The 14,698-nt window shown below is 33.6% G+C and overlaps 1 protein-coding gene across 1 annotated transcript in view; it reads right to left on the reverse strand.

Annotated features, from left to right (window-relative positions):
* Ncam2 (neural cell adhesion molecule 2) overlaps positions 1-14,698 on the reverse strand; it is a 233,167-nt gene that overhangs the window by 13,270 nt on the left and 205,199 nt on the right. Inside the window, exon 16 of the mRNA XM_076866974.2 lies at positions 8,377-8,581. Coding sequence (XP_076723089.1) covers positions 8,377-8,581 — 205 coding nt within the window. The remainder of the gene's footprint in view (positions 1-8,376; positions 8,582-14,698) is intronic.

Genomic DNA, 14,698 nt, shown 5'->3' on the forward strand with positions numbered 1-14,698 from the left:
TAAACAGGGACGAGAGGTGGGAGGGAAAGGGAAAGAGAAGGGAAATTGCATGGAAATGGAAGGAGACCCTCAATGTTATACAAAATTACATATAAGAGGAGGTGAGGGGAAAGGGGAAAAAAAAGAGAGAGAGAGAAATTAATTACAGTAGATGGGGTAGAGAGAGAAGATGGGAGGGGAGGGAAGGGAAGGGGATAGTAGGGGATAGGAAAGGCAGCAAAATACAACAGACACTAGTATGGCAGTATGTATAAACGTGGATGTGTAACCGATGAGATTCTGCAATCTGTATACATGGTAAAAATGGGAGTTCATAACCCACTTGAATCAAATGTATGAAATATGATATGTCAAGAGCTTTGTAATGTTTTGAACAACTAATAAAAAAAATTAAAAAAATAAAAAAAAATTCCTCTCTCTATGGTTGGAAAATTCCATACTGAAATGTTAAAAATGTACTCAATAGAAAGATTTTAAGATCCAACATGGTGGCAGCCGCAGAGAGCTCAAGTCTCTGACCTCTTCAGCTGTGCGGGCATAGGGAGTCGTAAACTGTCTAAATGCTGTTTGCTCAGGATCACTAGGCAATGCTGAGCTGACGTGGATCTGGGGCGAACAGTCTGGGCCTCTCAGAACACAAACCGAGCCTGGATCGGATGCATTCAAGCTCCGGTTCACCTGCTTCTCGCAGCCATATTGCTGTGACTCAGCACTAATGATCCCGCTGATACAACTGCTCGGCCCTTCTAAACTGCGGAGGTCAAAGCCAACCGAGCCTTCACAGGCAGTGGCCACAGAATTGAAACGGGGCTTGGGAGAGACAGTTAGGATCCACCTGTTGCATTGGTCACCCGGCAAAGGGAACGATCTGTCACCATTTGCATGGGATACCACCATGGCAGAGAACTGACGTCACCAAAACGCAGCAAGGAGATAACTTCATTGAAACCAGCGATGACAGGTGTGTAATCCCCTAGCCTTCCCTCTCCACACAGCGGGGAAACCTTAAGGGGCCATCCCAGCTCTCCCGTGAGTGCGATAGCCAGACCGAGGGAATCAGGAGTGGCGCAGGACCCGTTGCGCGGAACTCCCGGCTACCGCTCCCACCAGTGCTGACAACTGAGGTCCCTTGCACCAGCTACCGGGGGCGTGGCTACCAGAGGGCAAGCAAATTCGCTGGGGGTTCTCAGCCCCAAGCTCTACAAACTTAGGGTCTGAGGGAATGGCAAACAGGGAGAGTGTGCCCAGGAGTTCATGAAAACAGGGCTCCAGGAGCAGCAGACCTGGCGTGTAGCCAGTATTGTGGTGAACGTCACTAGTGAGCGGGACCTGGCTTGAGGAAAAGTGGGGAAGTGACTAGTCACAAGAGAAGGCCCTAGGCACTCATGATTGGAGACCCGCCCAGTCTGGGAGGAGGAGCTACTGCACAGTGATTGGTTCCCGCATATTGAGAGGAGAAGCTTGGCCCAGAGGGCACAGCTCCACCTACTGGAAGAGAAGTTAATCAAACTCTAAGACTGCATTCATTCTTTTTTTAAATCTGGGGTTTTTTTTTTTTCTTTTCATTTTCATTGTTTTGTTGTTGTTTTTTAACTTTTTTAATTTTTTTTAAATTTTTTTGTTATTATTATTTTTTTAAATTTTAATTTTCATTTTTTAATTTTTATTAGTTTTTTTAAATTTTTTTTTCTTTTTTTATTTTCTATTTTTTTCTTTTGACTTTTCATTTCTTTTCAATTTACTTATTCCCCCTTCCTTGAATTCTACCTGCTTACTCTCATTCTCTTTAGTGACTTCTTCCCTTCCCTTCTAATATCTTTCCTCCCAAGCATAAAATAAATTTATAAGAATAAACAGTAACTCAGCAGTCAAACAGAACAAGAAGTAACATGAGCAGCATGAAAAAGCAAGGAAGAAAAGGAGTACAAACAATGCAGGACAGCCTAAATATTCAGGAGGACCTAGTGTCATCAGAAAAATAGTCACATAAAGAACTCAAGGAATACCTTAGACAGATGGAATGGAACCTTAAAGAGGATATGAGACAGCAAATTCAAACAGTGAAAGAACTCATTGAAAATGAATTACATAAACAGATAAAAGAAGAAGTTAAGCATCTTTATCAGGAGATAGAGATTATAAAAAAAAATCAAACAATAATTCTAGAAATGAAGGAAACTATAAACCAAATTAAAAACTCAAATGAGAGTACCACTAACAGTGGAGCAAGTAGAAGCCAGAACGTCAGATAATGAAGACAAAATATATCATCTTGAAAAGAGTCTAGCCAACTCAGAAAGGCTGGTAAAAAATCACAAGAAAAGCATTCAAGAGATATGGGATACCATAAAAAAAACAAACTTACGAGTCATGGGGATAGAGGAAGGTATAAACCAAGGGAATGAGTAACCTGCTGAATGAAATAATTACAGAAAACTTTCCAGAAGTAAAAAAGGAAACGGATATACAAATCGTAGATGCATACAGGACACCGAGCACACAAAATCACAGTAGACCAACGCCAAGACACATTGTTATGAAGCTAGCCAATATACAGAATAAAGAGAAAATATTAAAAGCTACAAGAGAAAGGAGGCAGATTACATTCAGGGGTAAACCAATAAGGTTAACAACGGATTTTTCATCACAGACACTGAAAGCGAGAAGATCCTGTAACAATGTATTTCAAACACTGAAAGACAATGGATGCCAACCAAGAATTCTGTATCCAGCAAAATTAAGCTTCAGGTATGACAACGAAATAAAAATATTTCATGATAAACAAAAGCTAAAAGAATTTGCAGCCAGAAAACCGGCATTGCAAAGCATCTTGAGCAAAACACTAAAGGAGGAAGAAATGAAAAACAATAACCAAAACCATCAGTGGGAAGTGCCTTGGTAAAGACAGAGGGCAGGGGGAAAGCTAATCACGGAGAAACAAACAAAATTAAAAAAAAAAAAAAAGATAAATAATCAAACATGGCTGGAAGTACAAAACATATATCAACAGTAACTCTAAACTTTAATGGCTTAAAATCTCCAATAAAGCGACATAGGCTGGTAACATGGATTAAAAAAACAAATCCAACAATATGCTGCCTCCAGGAGACACATCTGACTGGAAATGACATACACAGGCTGAAGGTGAAAGGTTGGGAAAAAATATACCATGCACACGGTCCTCGCAAGCAAGCAGGGGTGGCCATCCTCATATCGAATAAAATCGATTTCAAGACTAAGTTAATCAAAAGGGATAAGGAAGGACATTATATACTGTTAAAAGGAACCATTCACCAACAGGACATAACAATTATCAATATTTATGCACCAAATAATGGTGCTGCGACGTTCATAAAACAAATTCTCCTCAAGTTCAAGAATCAAATAGACCACAACACAATTATTATGGGTGACTTCAACACACCTCTCTCACCATTGGACAGATCCTCCAAACAAAAGTTGAATAAAGAAACTATAGAACTCAATATCACAATCAATATCCCAGACTTAACTGACATATATAGAATATATCAACCATCATCAAGTTGATATACTTTTTTCTCAGCAGCACATGGATCCTTCTCAAAAATAGACCATATATTATGCCATAGGGCAAACCTCAGTAAATATAAAGGGGTGGAGATAATACCATGCACCATATCTGATCATAATGGAATGAAACTGGAAATCAATGAGAGAAGAAGGAAGGAAAAATCCTAAATCCATGGAAAATGAACAATATGTTACTGAATGATCAATGGGTTACAGAAGATAAAGGAGGAAATCAAAAAATTCTTAGAGATAAATGAAAATACAGACACAACATATCGGAATCTATGGGACACAATGAAAGCAATTTTAAGAGGGAAATTCATCACCTGGAGGTCATTCATCAAAAAAAAAAAGAAAAACCAACAAATAAATGAGCTCACACTTCATCTCAAAGCCCTAGAAAAGGAAGAGCAAAACAACAGAAAATGTAGCAGAGGGCAAGAAATAATTAAAATCAGAGTGGAAATCAATGAAATTGAAACAAAAGAAACTATTGAAAAATTAACAAAACTAAAAGTAGGTTATTCGAAAAAATAAATAAGATCGAGAGACCCTTAGCCATGCTAACAAAGAGAAGAAGAGAGGGAACTCAAATTACTAACATATGGGATGAAAAAGGCAATATCACAACAGATGCTACAGAAATACAAAAGACAATTAGAAATTATTTTGAAAACCTATATTCCAATAAAATAGAAGATAGTGAAGAGATCGATAAATTTCTTAAGTCATATGATCTGCCCAGACTGAGTCAGGAGGATACACAAATTTGAACAGACCAATATCAATGGATGAAATAGAAGAAGCAATCAAAAGACTACCAACCAAGAAAAGCCCAGGACCGGATGGGTATACAGCGGAGTTTTACAAAACCTTTAAAGAAGAATTAATACCAATACTTTTCAAGTTATTTCAGGAAATAGAAAAAGAGGGAGCTCTTCCAAATTCATTCTATGAGGCCAACATCACCCTGATTCCGAAACCAGACAAAGACACCTCAAAGAAAGAAAACTACAGACCAATATCTCTGATGAACCTAGATGTAAAAATCCTCAATAAAATTCTGACGAATCAGATACAAAGGCACATCAAAAAAATTGTGCACCATGATCAAGTAGGATTCATCCCTGGGATTCAAGGCTGATTCAATATACAGAAATCAATAAATGTTATTCACCACATCAACAGGCTTAAAGATAAGAACCATATGATCATCTCCATAGATGCAGAAAAAGCATTCAACGAAGTACAGCATCCCTTTGTGTTCAAAACATTAGAAAAACTAGGGATAACAGGAACTTACCTCGACATTGAAAAAGCTATCTATGCTAAGCCTCAGGCTAGCATCATTCTGAATGGAGAAAAATTGAAGGCATTCCCTCTAAAATCTGGAACAAGACAGGGATGCCCTCTATCACCACTTCTATTCAATATAGTTCTCAAAACACTGATCAGAGCAATTAGACAGAAGAAAGAAATTAAAGGCATAAAAATAGGAAAAGAAGAATTTAAATTATCACTATTTGCGGTTGACATGATTCTATACCTAGAAGACCCAAAAGGGTCTAAAAAAAAACTACTAGAACTAATAAATGAATTCAGCAAAGTGGCAGGATATAAAATCAACACACATAAATCAAAGGCATTTCTGTACATCAGCGACAAAACTTCTGAAACGGAAATGAGGAAAAACACCCCATTCACAATATCCTCAAAAAAAATAAAATACTTTGGAATCAACCTAACAAAAGAGGTGAAAGATTTTTACAATGACAACTACAGAACCCTAAAAAGAAAAGTAGAAGAAGATCTTAGAAGATGGAAAAATATACCCTGTTCATGGATAGGCAGAACTAACATCATCAAAATGGCGATATTACCAAAAGTTCTCTATAGGTTTAATGCAATGCCAATCAAAATCCTAATGGCATTTCTTATAGAAATAGATAAAGCAATCATGAAATTCATATGGAAAAATAAAAGACCCAGAATAGTAAAAGCAATTCTAAGCAGGAAGTGTGAATCAGGCGGTATAGCGATACCAGATTTTAAACTATATTACAGAGCAATAGTAACAAAAACAGCATGGTACTGGTACCAAAACAGGCGGGTGGATCAATGGTACAAAATAGAGGACACAGAGACTAATACACAAAGTTACAACTATCTTATATTTGATAAAGGGGCTAAAAGGATGCAATGGAGGAAGGATAGCATCTTCAACAAATGGTGTTGGGAAAACTGGAAATCCATATGCAACAAAATGAAACTGAATCCCCTCCTCTCGCCATGCACAAAAGTTAACTCAAAGTGGATCAAGGAGCTTGATATCAAATCAGAGACTCTGCATCTGATAGAAGAAAAAGTTGGCTCTGATCTACATATTGTGGGGTCGGGCTCCAAATTCCTCAATAGGACACCCATAGCACAAGAGTTAATAGCAAGAATCAACAAATGGGACTTACTTAAACTGAAAAGTTTTTCTCAGCAAGAGAAACAATAAGAGAGGTAAATAGGGAGCCTACATCATGGGAACAAATTTTTACTCCCCACCCTTCAGATAGAGCCCTAATATCCAGAGTATACAAAGAACTCAAAAAATTAGACAATAAGATAACAAATAACCAAATCAACAAATGGGCCAAGGACCTGAACAGACACTTCTCAGAGGAGGACATACAATCAATCAACAAGTACATGAAAAAATGCTCACCATCTCTAGCAGTCAGAGAAATGCAAATCAAAACCACCCTAAGTACCATCTCACTCCAGTAAGATTGGCAGCCATTATGAAGTCAAACAACAACAAGTGCTGGCGAGGATGTGGGGGAAAGGGTACTCTTGTACATTGCTGGTGGGACTGCAAATTGGTGTGGCCAATTTGGAAAGCAGTATGGAGATTCCTGGGAAAGCTGGGAATGGAACCACCATTTGACCCAGCTATTGCCCTTCTCGGACTATTCCCTGAAGACCTTAAAAGAGCGTACTATAGGGATACTGCCACATCGATGTTCATAGCAGCACAATTCACAATAGCTAGACTGTGGAACCAACCTAGATGCCCTTCAATAGATGAATGGATAAAAAAAATGTGGCATTTATACACCATGGAGTATTACGCAGCACTAAAAAATGACAAAATCAGGGAATTTGCAGGGAAATGGATGGCACTAGAACAGATTATGCTTAGTGAAGCTAGTCAATCCCTAAAAAACAAATACCAAATGTCTTCTTTGATATAATGAGAGCAACTAAAAACAGAGCAGGGAGGAAGAGCAGGAAGAAAAGATTAACATTAAACAGAGACATGAGGTGGGAGGGAAAGGGAGAGAAAAGGGAAATTGCATGGAAATGGAGGGAGACCCTCATTGTTAAACAAAATTACATATAAGAGGTTGTGAGTGGAATGGGAAAATAAACAAGGAGAGAAATGAATTACAGTAGATGGGGTAGAGAGAGAAGATGGAAGGGGAGGGGAGGCGGGATAGTAGAGAATAGGAAAGGTAGCAGAATACAACAGTTACTAATAAGGCATTATGTAAAAATGTGGATGTGTAACCGATGTGATTCTGCAATCTGTATTTGGAGTAAAAATGGGAGTTCAGAACCCACTTGAATCTAATGTATGAAATATGATATGTCAAGAGCTTTGTAATGTTTTGAACAACCAATAAAAAAATAAATAAAATAAAATAAAATAAAAAATAATAACACAGGGTATCACTGAAGCACTTAAGCCATTGCCAAGTTTCTGAGGCTGCTCTTGCATTTAAGTTTCTCCTGTTACATCCTCCTGAGCCACTGGGAGTACAGACATTCACAATAATACCCTGCTTCAAAAAATTATTATTAGTGGATTATATTGGATTTATATTTTGATCTTTTAAAAACCATGATAGTTTTTTCAAAAGTATCTTTAAAAAAAAAAAAGAAAGATTTTAAGATTAAAATGGCTAATAATTTAGATTCCCTGCATCCTGTAGAGTGCTAATTTTTGGTTCTCAGGTTTGATACACACATATGTATCAGGCACACATGTGTATTCAGGCATGCAGATATATATATATATATATATATATATATATATATATATATATATATATATATATATAATCACATATATGTTTTTATGTGCTTTCTGAACTTTCTACATCAAACATTTTGAGATTAGATACAAATTTTTAAAAAGACATGATATATGCATAATAAGTATTAAATCACAGCAAAAAGTATTTTCTACAATATTCAGCTAAATTTTCGTAGAATTTCTATTCCATTTAAATAAAGGAAGCTTCACAAAGATCTCAAAATTCTAACATGTAGTCATGTTTTAATTAAATTTGGAAGTGTAAATTCAGTCTTTAATAGTATGTATTGCATAGAACATGGTCTATACAAAATAAAATCTTGCAATCTTTATGTAGTCACGTGATACACTTACAGGAGGTGCCACAATTTTATGTTATTAACAATTCCTATTACTTTTGACGCCTTTATTTAATTCAACATGAACTGAAAATGGGAGAAATCATAAACAAATACCTTTGTACGACTATCTTTATATCCATCCATTTATCATCATTAAATCATGACAATGATTCCTTTAATTGAAGATCCCATTTTGAGATTATTTTTTGAGTAGAGGGTTCTCAAAGCCATTTGACTCTTCAGGGTGTTATACTGAAGGCAATATAGACCAGGCAGTGAAATGCTCAGAAGATTTACAGTTGATCTCCCCTTGGAAATCCAAGTCCCCAGCTAAAGCACTCAGGTTTAACTGTGGTATTTAGTTCAAGTGACATGGTACAGATGCCTTATACTCACAGATATGCAGCTTTCCCTTCTTCCAGTTCTTTACTTTTGCCACTGGAGCCACTTTTCTTCCCACACATTCTCCTGGTGATGCACATCAGTAGCCCACATTGTCGAATAAAGAAGCAGCTGACATCTGTTACCACAAGTATTAGCAAAAGTGCAGCAACTCCCAGGCCAATGACTGCTCCAAGTCCAAGACCATTAAAAAGTGTGTCTTAAAAATAAAGAAAACAATTTCATTAAATATCCTAATTAAAAAGCCTAAGCAACCAGCTTAAAAATTAATCCTAACCAAGGTATATATTTAAATGAAGAGGAAAAAAGTGATAGTAACTGGCTGGCAGACTTCAACTTCATGATTGTTAGGACCTATTATCTGGCTTTCAAACCATATTTTAAGAATGACAAGTTAATGACTAAAATTTTTTCAAACTTTCTTTTCTTAAAAAAAAATTCTAAGTAACTTTTTTCAATATACTTCTAGATTCCCTGTGGGGAAGATTATGAATATTATAATATTCCAAACTGAAATTTATCAGAAAGTCAATGTCATTATAGATCATTATGATGTTAAAAGGAAAATAGAGTCAAAGATCCTGTAAAAGAGATGTTACATAAATGTTCTTTATGGAAATATTTTAGTTTTAAGACTTAAACTTACAAAGGAATGGCTCTAAGCACTTTGACAGATAATGTATTTTAAAATACTGATGAATATTTTTAAAATTATCATTTTAGAATAAATGGTTTGCTTGTATTTTTCAGTAAATATTTTAACAAACAGATTCGATTAGAGGCTATTTTTACCAAGTCATGGTACTGACGACCATGAAAGGTCAAATTATGAAAACTCATGGAGAAGGAGTGTCAATTTTCAAAAACATATGGCTGCAGGAGATTCCCAATGATATGCATAAAATATTCACAAATAAGAGGACTGGGAATAGAAAGGAATATGCAGACTGACAAAATGGAAATTATGAGGAGGAAGGTAGTAGTAAAATAAATCATTACATGTCTGTACTTGAATACAAGGGAGGACCACACAACTATAACAATAAAAACACTTGATAGTGTGTTATCTAAAAAAAGATAATAATATAAGATAATTTTACAGACACTCAAAATTGTTAACATATATATGTTAAAAAATTTATTTATACATTATAAAATTGTGATTATTCCTTTGAGTAATAAAATGTATTCTTTATCAACTATGATAATGGCATGCTCATTTTATCACTGATAAGGAACAGAAATGACAGATACAGGTAGATATATAAATTTTGATTTTAAGAAAATGACTCATAAAATATATATAACAACATTTTTCTGTCTTATTTTTAAATTTAGATTGCTTATTTTAATAATGACTAAAGAAATAGTGACTCGAAATCAGAAGAAATGTTTCTATCCTTAGTCTACCATTTGAAGATCTACTTTGAATACATTTTTCTTGCAAAAAGAGTTTCATATCCACATTTATTTTACTTTTCCGAGGAAATAAATACAACTCATTAATACTTTAAACATTCTTGGAGTTAAAAAATAGTATTGCTGTTTTTGACTCGCTGGCCTGGCTTATTATCCACTTCCAAATAGAAATTGTATTCTGAATCTATTGTTTAATAATGAATATAATTTAGATAAGAAATATGGTTGATTACATGTAAAGTTAAAATATTTTCAAAATATTTTAGATTTGGCTGGTTAGTTTTCAAATGATAAATATTTTATTTGTGGCCTTTTTAGAATTAAATATATTGATCTGCTTCATTTCTATCTTTAGAAAACTGACTTTGTAAAGCATCTTATAGTAAAGGAATATTGATGCTAAAAAAACTTTTATTCTTTTCTAGAGAAACATAAATGTTTTTAAGTTGGAAATAAAATTTTGAAGGTTATTTGAATTTTATATTTATGTAAAAGTATATATATATATATATATATATATATATATATATATATATATATATATATATGCCATTGCAGAGGATAGGGGTAAGCATACAATAAGTCTAAGCATCAAATAAGTCTCTCTCTCTCTTTATATATACATATCTTTAAAAAATGTCTTTCATTCCTAAAATTCATATGAAAGAATAGGAGATTCAGAATAGCTAAAGCAATTCGGAACAAGAAAAGAGAAAAAGGAGGCACCCCAAAATCCTCTCTCAAATTATATTACAGAACTGTAGTAAGAAAAACAGCATAATATGGGCATCAAAATAGACATGAATATCAATGAAAAAGAATGAAAGACACAGAAACAAATTCAAATTTTCACAGCCGTCTGATACTTGACAAAGGTGCCAAGAATATATTGAAAACAGACAGCATTTTTAATAATTGGTGAAGGAAAAACTGGATATCCACATGTACTAATGAATTTTGATCATTAATTTCCACCTCTCCCCAAAGTCTAATCAAAAGGGATCAAAGATGTAGAAATAAAATGAGAAACTTTGAAACTGCTGGCAGAACACCTAGGGTCAACTCTCCATCATATAGTCTCCATCACCGACTTCCTTAACAAGACCCCCTAAGCTCAAGAAATAAAATAATCAATAAGTAGGATGGCATCAAAGTATAAAGCTTCTGCACTTCAAAGGAAACAAAAGAGTGAACACAGAACTTTTGTAATGGGAGAAAATCTTTGTCATCTACTCCTCTGACAGGAGATTAATATTCAAATATATAAAGAATGTAAATAAAACTCACTATGAAAAAAATAGTACAATTTAATAAATGGGCAAAATAACGAACAGAACCTTCTCAAAAGAAGAAACAGAAATGACCAAGAAATATATGAAAAAATGCTCAGCATCTCTAGCAATTAGGAAAAGGAAAACCAAAACTGCATTAAGATTTCATCTCACTCCATTCAGAATGGCAATTTTCAAGAACAATAAAAATGATAAATGCTGGCTAGAATGTGGTGAAAAAGCTACACTCTTTCATTGTTGAGTGGACTGAAAGTGCAACACATCTAGAAAGCAGTGTAGATAGTTCTCAGAAAACTAGGAATGGAACTACCATACGTATAATGTATCCCACTCTCAGATATTTATCCAAAAGATCTAAAATCAGCATACTGTGGCAATGTAGCCACTTCAATGTACAATTAACAATAGCCAAATTATGGAATCAACCAGATACCTGTGAATAGATGAATGACTTAAGAGAATATGTTATATACTCACAATGGAGTTTTACTCAGACATAAAGAATGAAAGTATAGTATTTGCTGGTAAATGGATAGAACTGAGGCATATAATGCTAAATGAAATAATGCCTCTGTGGGTAAATGGAGAAAAATCATCCTAAGTACAATAAGCCAGACTCAGAAAATCAAGGGTTGAGTGTTTTTTCTTATACGCGGAAGCTAGAACAAAATAAAGGAAAGAAGACAAATGGCAAGGGGATTGGATATCATAAAGATATAATGAAAATTAATGGAGTAGAAAAAAGATAATGAGAGGGAGGGAAGAAGAAAGGAGAAGGAGAATAAATATGGAATGAATTTAATAAAATTATGTTCCTATATAAAGGTACCAGAGAAAATTTCACATTTCTGTATGTGTAGAAAAAAAAAAGAAGTTTAGTAAAGAAGATGAGGGAGAATAGGGGGAGGGAGGAAGAGAGGAAATGTGTAGCGGGAATTTGATTGAAATGATTTTCACAAAATGAACCCAAAATACTGTTTAATTATAATGTTGTAATAAAAAAAAAACTATAAAAATAGTTTTTATATTTTAAAAAATAGCTTTAAAATATACTCAAATGTTTATATTTCTCATATCCTATAGGGTAGACTATAATATTTATAAAAGCTAAATTTTTATTTTTTCTTCCACAAATTTACTGTTATGAAAATTTTATTCAAAATATTGATTTTTCAAAATCATAGCCACCTATAAAATGATAGTAGTGTAATGTGAGGACTAGCAATGACTTTTTTTTAGAGACAAAAGTTTCTTCATTTGTAATTTAAATGTGGCTTAAATGTTCAATAAATTGGAATTGAGTATAAGTAAACATTAAAAGTACTTTAAACTAATTTTTTCTTTTTTCAGAATATTTATAAAAGTTATTTATACCATAATTTGTATGACACACTGTTACCTAAAATTAACAGTATTATCAGTTCTTCTTTACAGAAGAAGGTTCAGAGACATCAGTGAACTAAATTATATAATAACCCTTAAAATTAGAACTGTAGAAATGAAAAACTAGTTAACTCCAGGTCCTATATTTTTATGTATCTGTTGTAGTCAATATTTTATACTGGATACTCACCATGAAATATTAAAATATAGGAATATATTTTGGTAGATATAGTGAAATTTGTAATATTATTATATAATTTGTATCCATTTACTGTTCTTATTAATCAAGTAAAAATTACTTAACAACTATTAAATGAGATACCAGAATATCAATTATATAACTTGTATTTCTGCTTCCAGCTTTCTGATATCATTTAAAACCGTTCTCATGAAACATGGACTTTACATTGGAATTGAATAAAAATAAATGATTTAGGAATCAAACAGCTTAGACATCTGTCTTTGCCTCATATTTAGTATTGAAATAAAACACGACGAAGGGAAATGAAGAGAGGGGAGAGAGGATAGGAATAGGAAGACAATGGAATGAATCTGACCTAACTCTCCTATGTACATATAGAATACTCTCCAGTGAATCTCTACATCATCTACATCCACAAGACTTGGCTCCTAATTAGAATAAGATATTCCCCATTTTATATAAATATGCCAAAATAGAATCTACTGTCATTTTTAACTAAAAAGAACAATTAAAAATATATAAAGAGAGCAAACATGAGGATCAGTCTGAGTTTATTTAACTTCTTGCTAACTGCATCATTCAAACTTCATGACATTTGGCAATTAACTACCTCAATTGATCTAGTTTCCCAGATCTTTATGTCATTGTACTCTAGTTTCCATTTAAAAAAAAAAAGTATTGAATTCAGAAAACTATGTTAAATCAAATTTGTTAAATATATACATTTTCTTTTTTCTGTTATAAAATTCTCTACGGAAATGCTGAATGCATTTTAATGAAATTAATTGTATTTGACCATACCTGTATGAACATTTAGTAATAAAGTCATTAAACTCAGCCTTAACCAGGTGTCATGGTACTTGCCTATAATCCAAACCACTCAGGAGGCTGAGGCAGGAGGATTCAAAGTTCAAGGCCAGCCTCAGCATCTTAGCAAGGCTCTAAGCAACTTAGTGAGACATTGTCTCAAAATCTTAAAGGGCAAGTAGCTCTGTGGTAAAGTCCTCTGGGTTCTATCCCCAATACAAAAAAAAAAAAAAAAATAGCCTTCCATTTGACTCCTCAAATAACTACCATTTTCTTAAACTGTTTCTGTTTTTGTAAATATAATCTCAAAGTAGAATTTCAGAATATGGAGTCACCATTAGACAAGGAGAAAATCTTAAAGAGATCTAAGATGAAGATTGGTTGTTGCTCCCAGAAGAGTGGTAACTATTTTGATGAGCAATATGCTCAATATAGTAAGCCATTAGATTAAAAGTGTGAAAGACAAAGAGAACACATTTTTCAAAAAGCCCCTATTTGTCCCTCATCATGACATTACATACTATATAATCTATAATGTGAAAAGATATATTATATAGTATACAGGAAAACAGAGATGAGTCCATTTGTGTCTTACATACATGTTCATGATTCATCCTTCTAGGGGTAACTCCAAAACATCAGATGGAAAATACATGTACAAATCTATACAAAAATAGGTATGTGACGTATGTGGAAAGATCAAATTAATGAGACACAAAAATCTGCATCTCACTGCAATTCTATCTAGTGAATTAAAATGACATAGAATATTTTGGGTTGTTTGTAAAGAGCAACAATATTGCTGAACAATCCTATAAAGTAAATTTATTTAGATTCAGCAAACATGACAAATTATTCTTAAAACTTGCATCATTTAAAGAGTGCAGAGTTCATTCTTCAACTGAATAAATTTGATGCTTTTATAGAACATAATAAAGATGATACATAACTTTTGAGAGTTCTTAAAAATATTTTTAGATATTATATGTTATAAAACGCACCCCAAAACATCATTTTTGAGGCACATATTAAAAATCCAGTTTCAACAGCTTCAGTTGAAAATATTAGGAAATGTGTAAGATGCCAAAATGTTTTTTGAAAACATTAAATGTACTGAAAATAGCAACACCTAATAAATAGGCAATTTTAACTCTTAAAATACTTAAAGTACTGGACATCTTTTTCTTTAGGGGATATTTTCTTTACAATTTGG

Source organism: Callospermophilus lateralis, chromosome 10 (genome assembly GCF_048772815.1).
Source record: "Callospermophilus lateralis isolate mCalLat2 chromosome 10, mCalLat2.hap1, whole genome shotgun sequence".
Taxonomy (NCBI): domain Eukaryota; kingdom Metazoa; phylum Chordata; class Mammalia; order Rodentia; family Sciuridae; genus Callospermophilus; species Callospermophilus lateralis.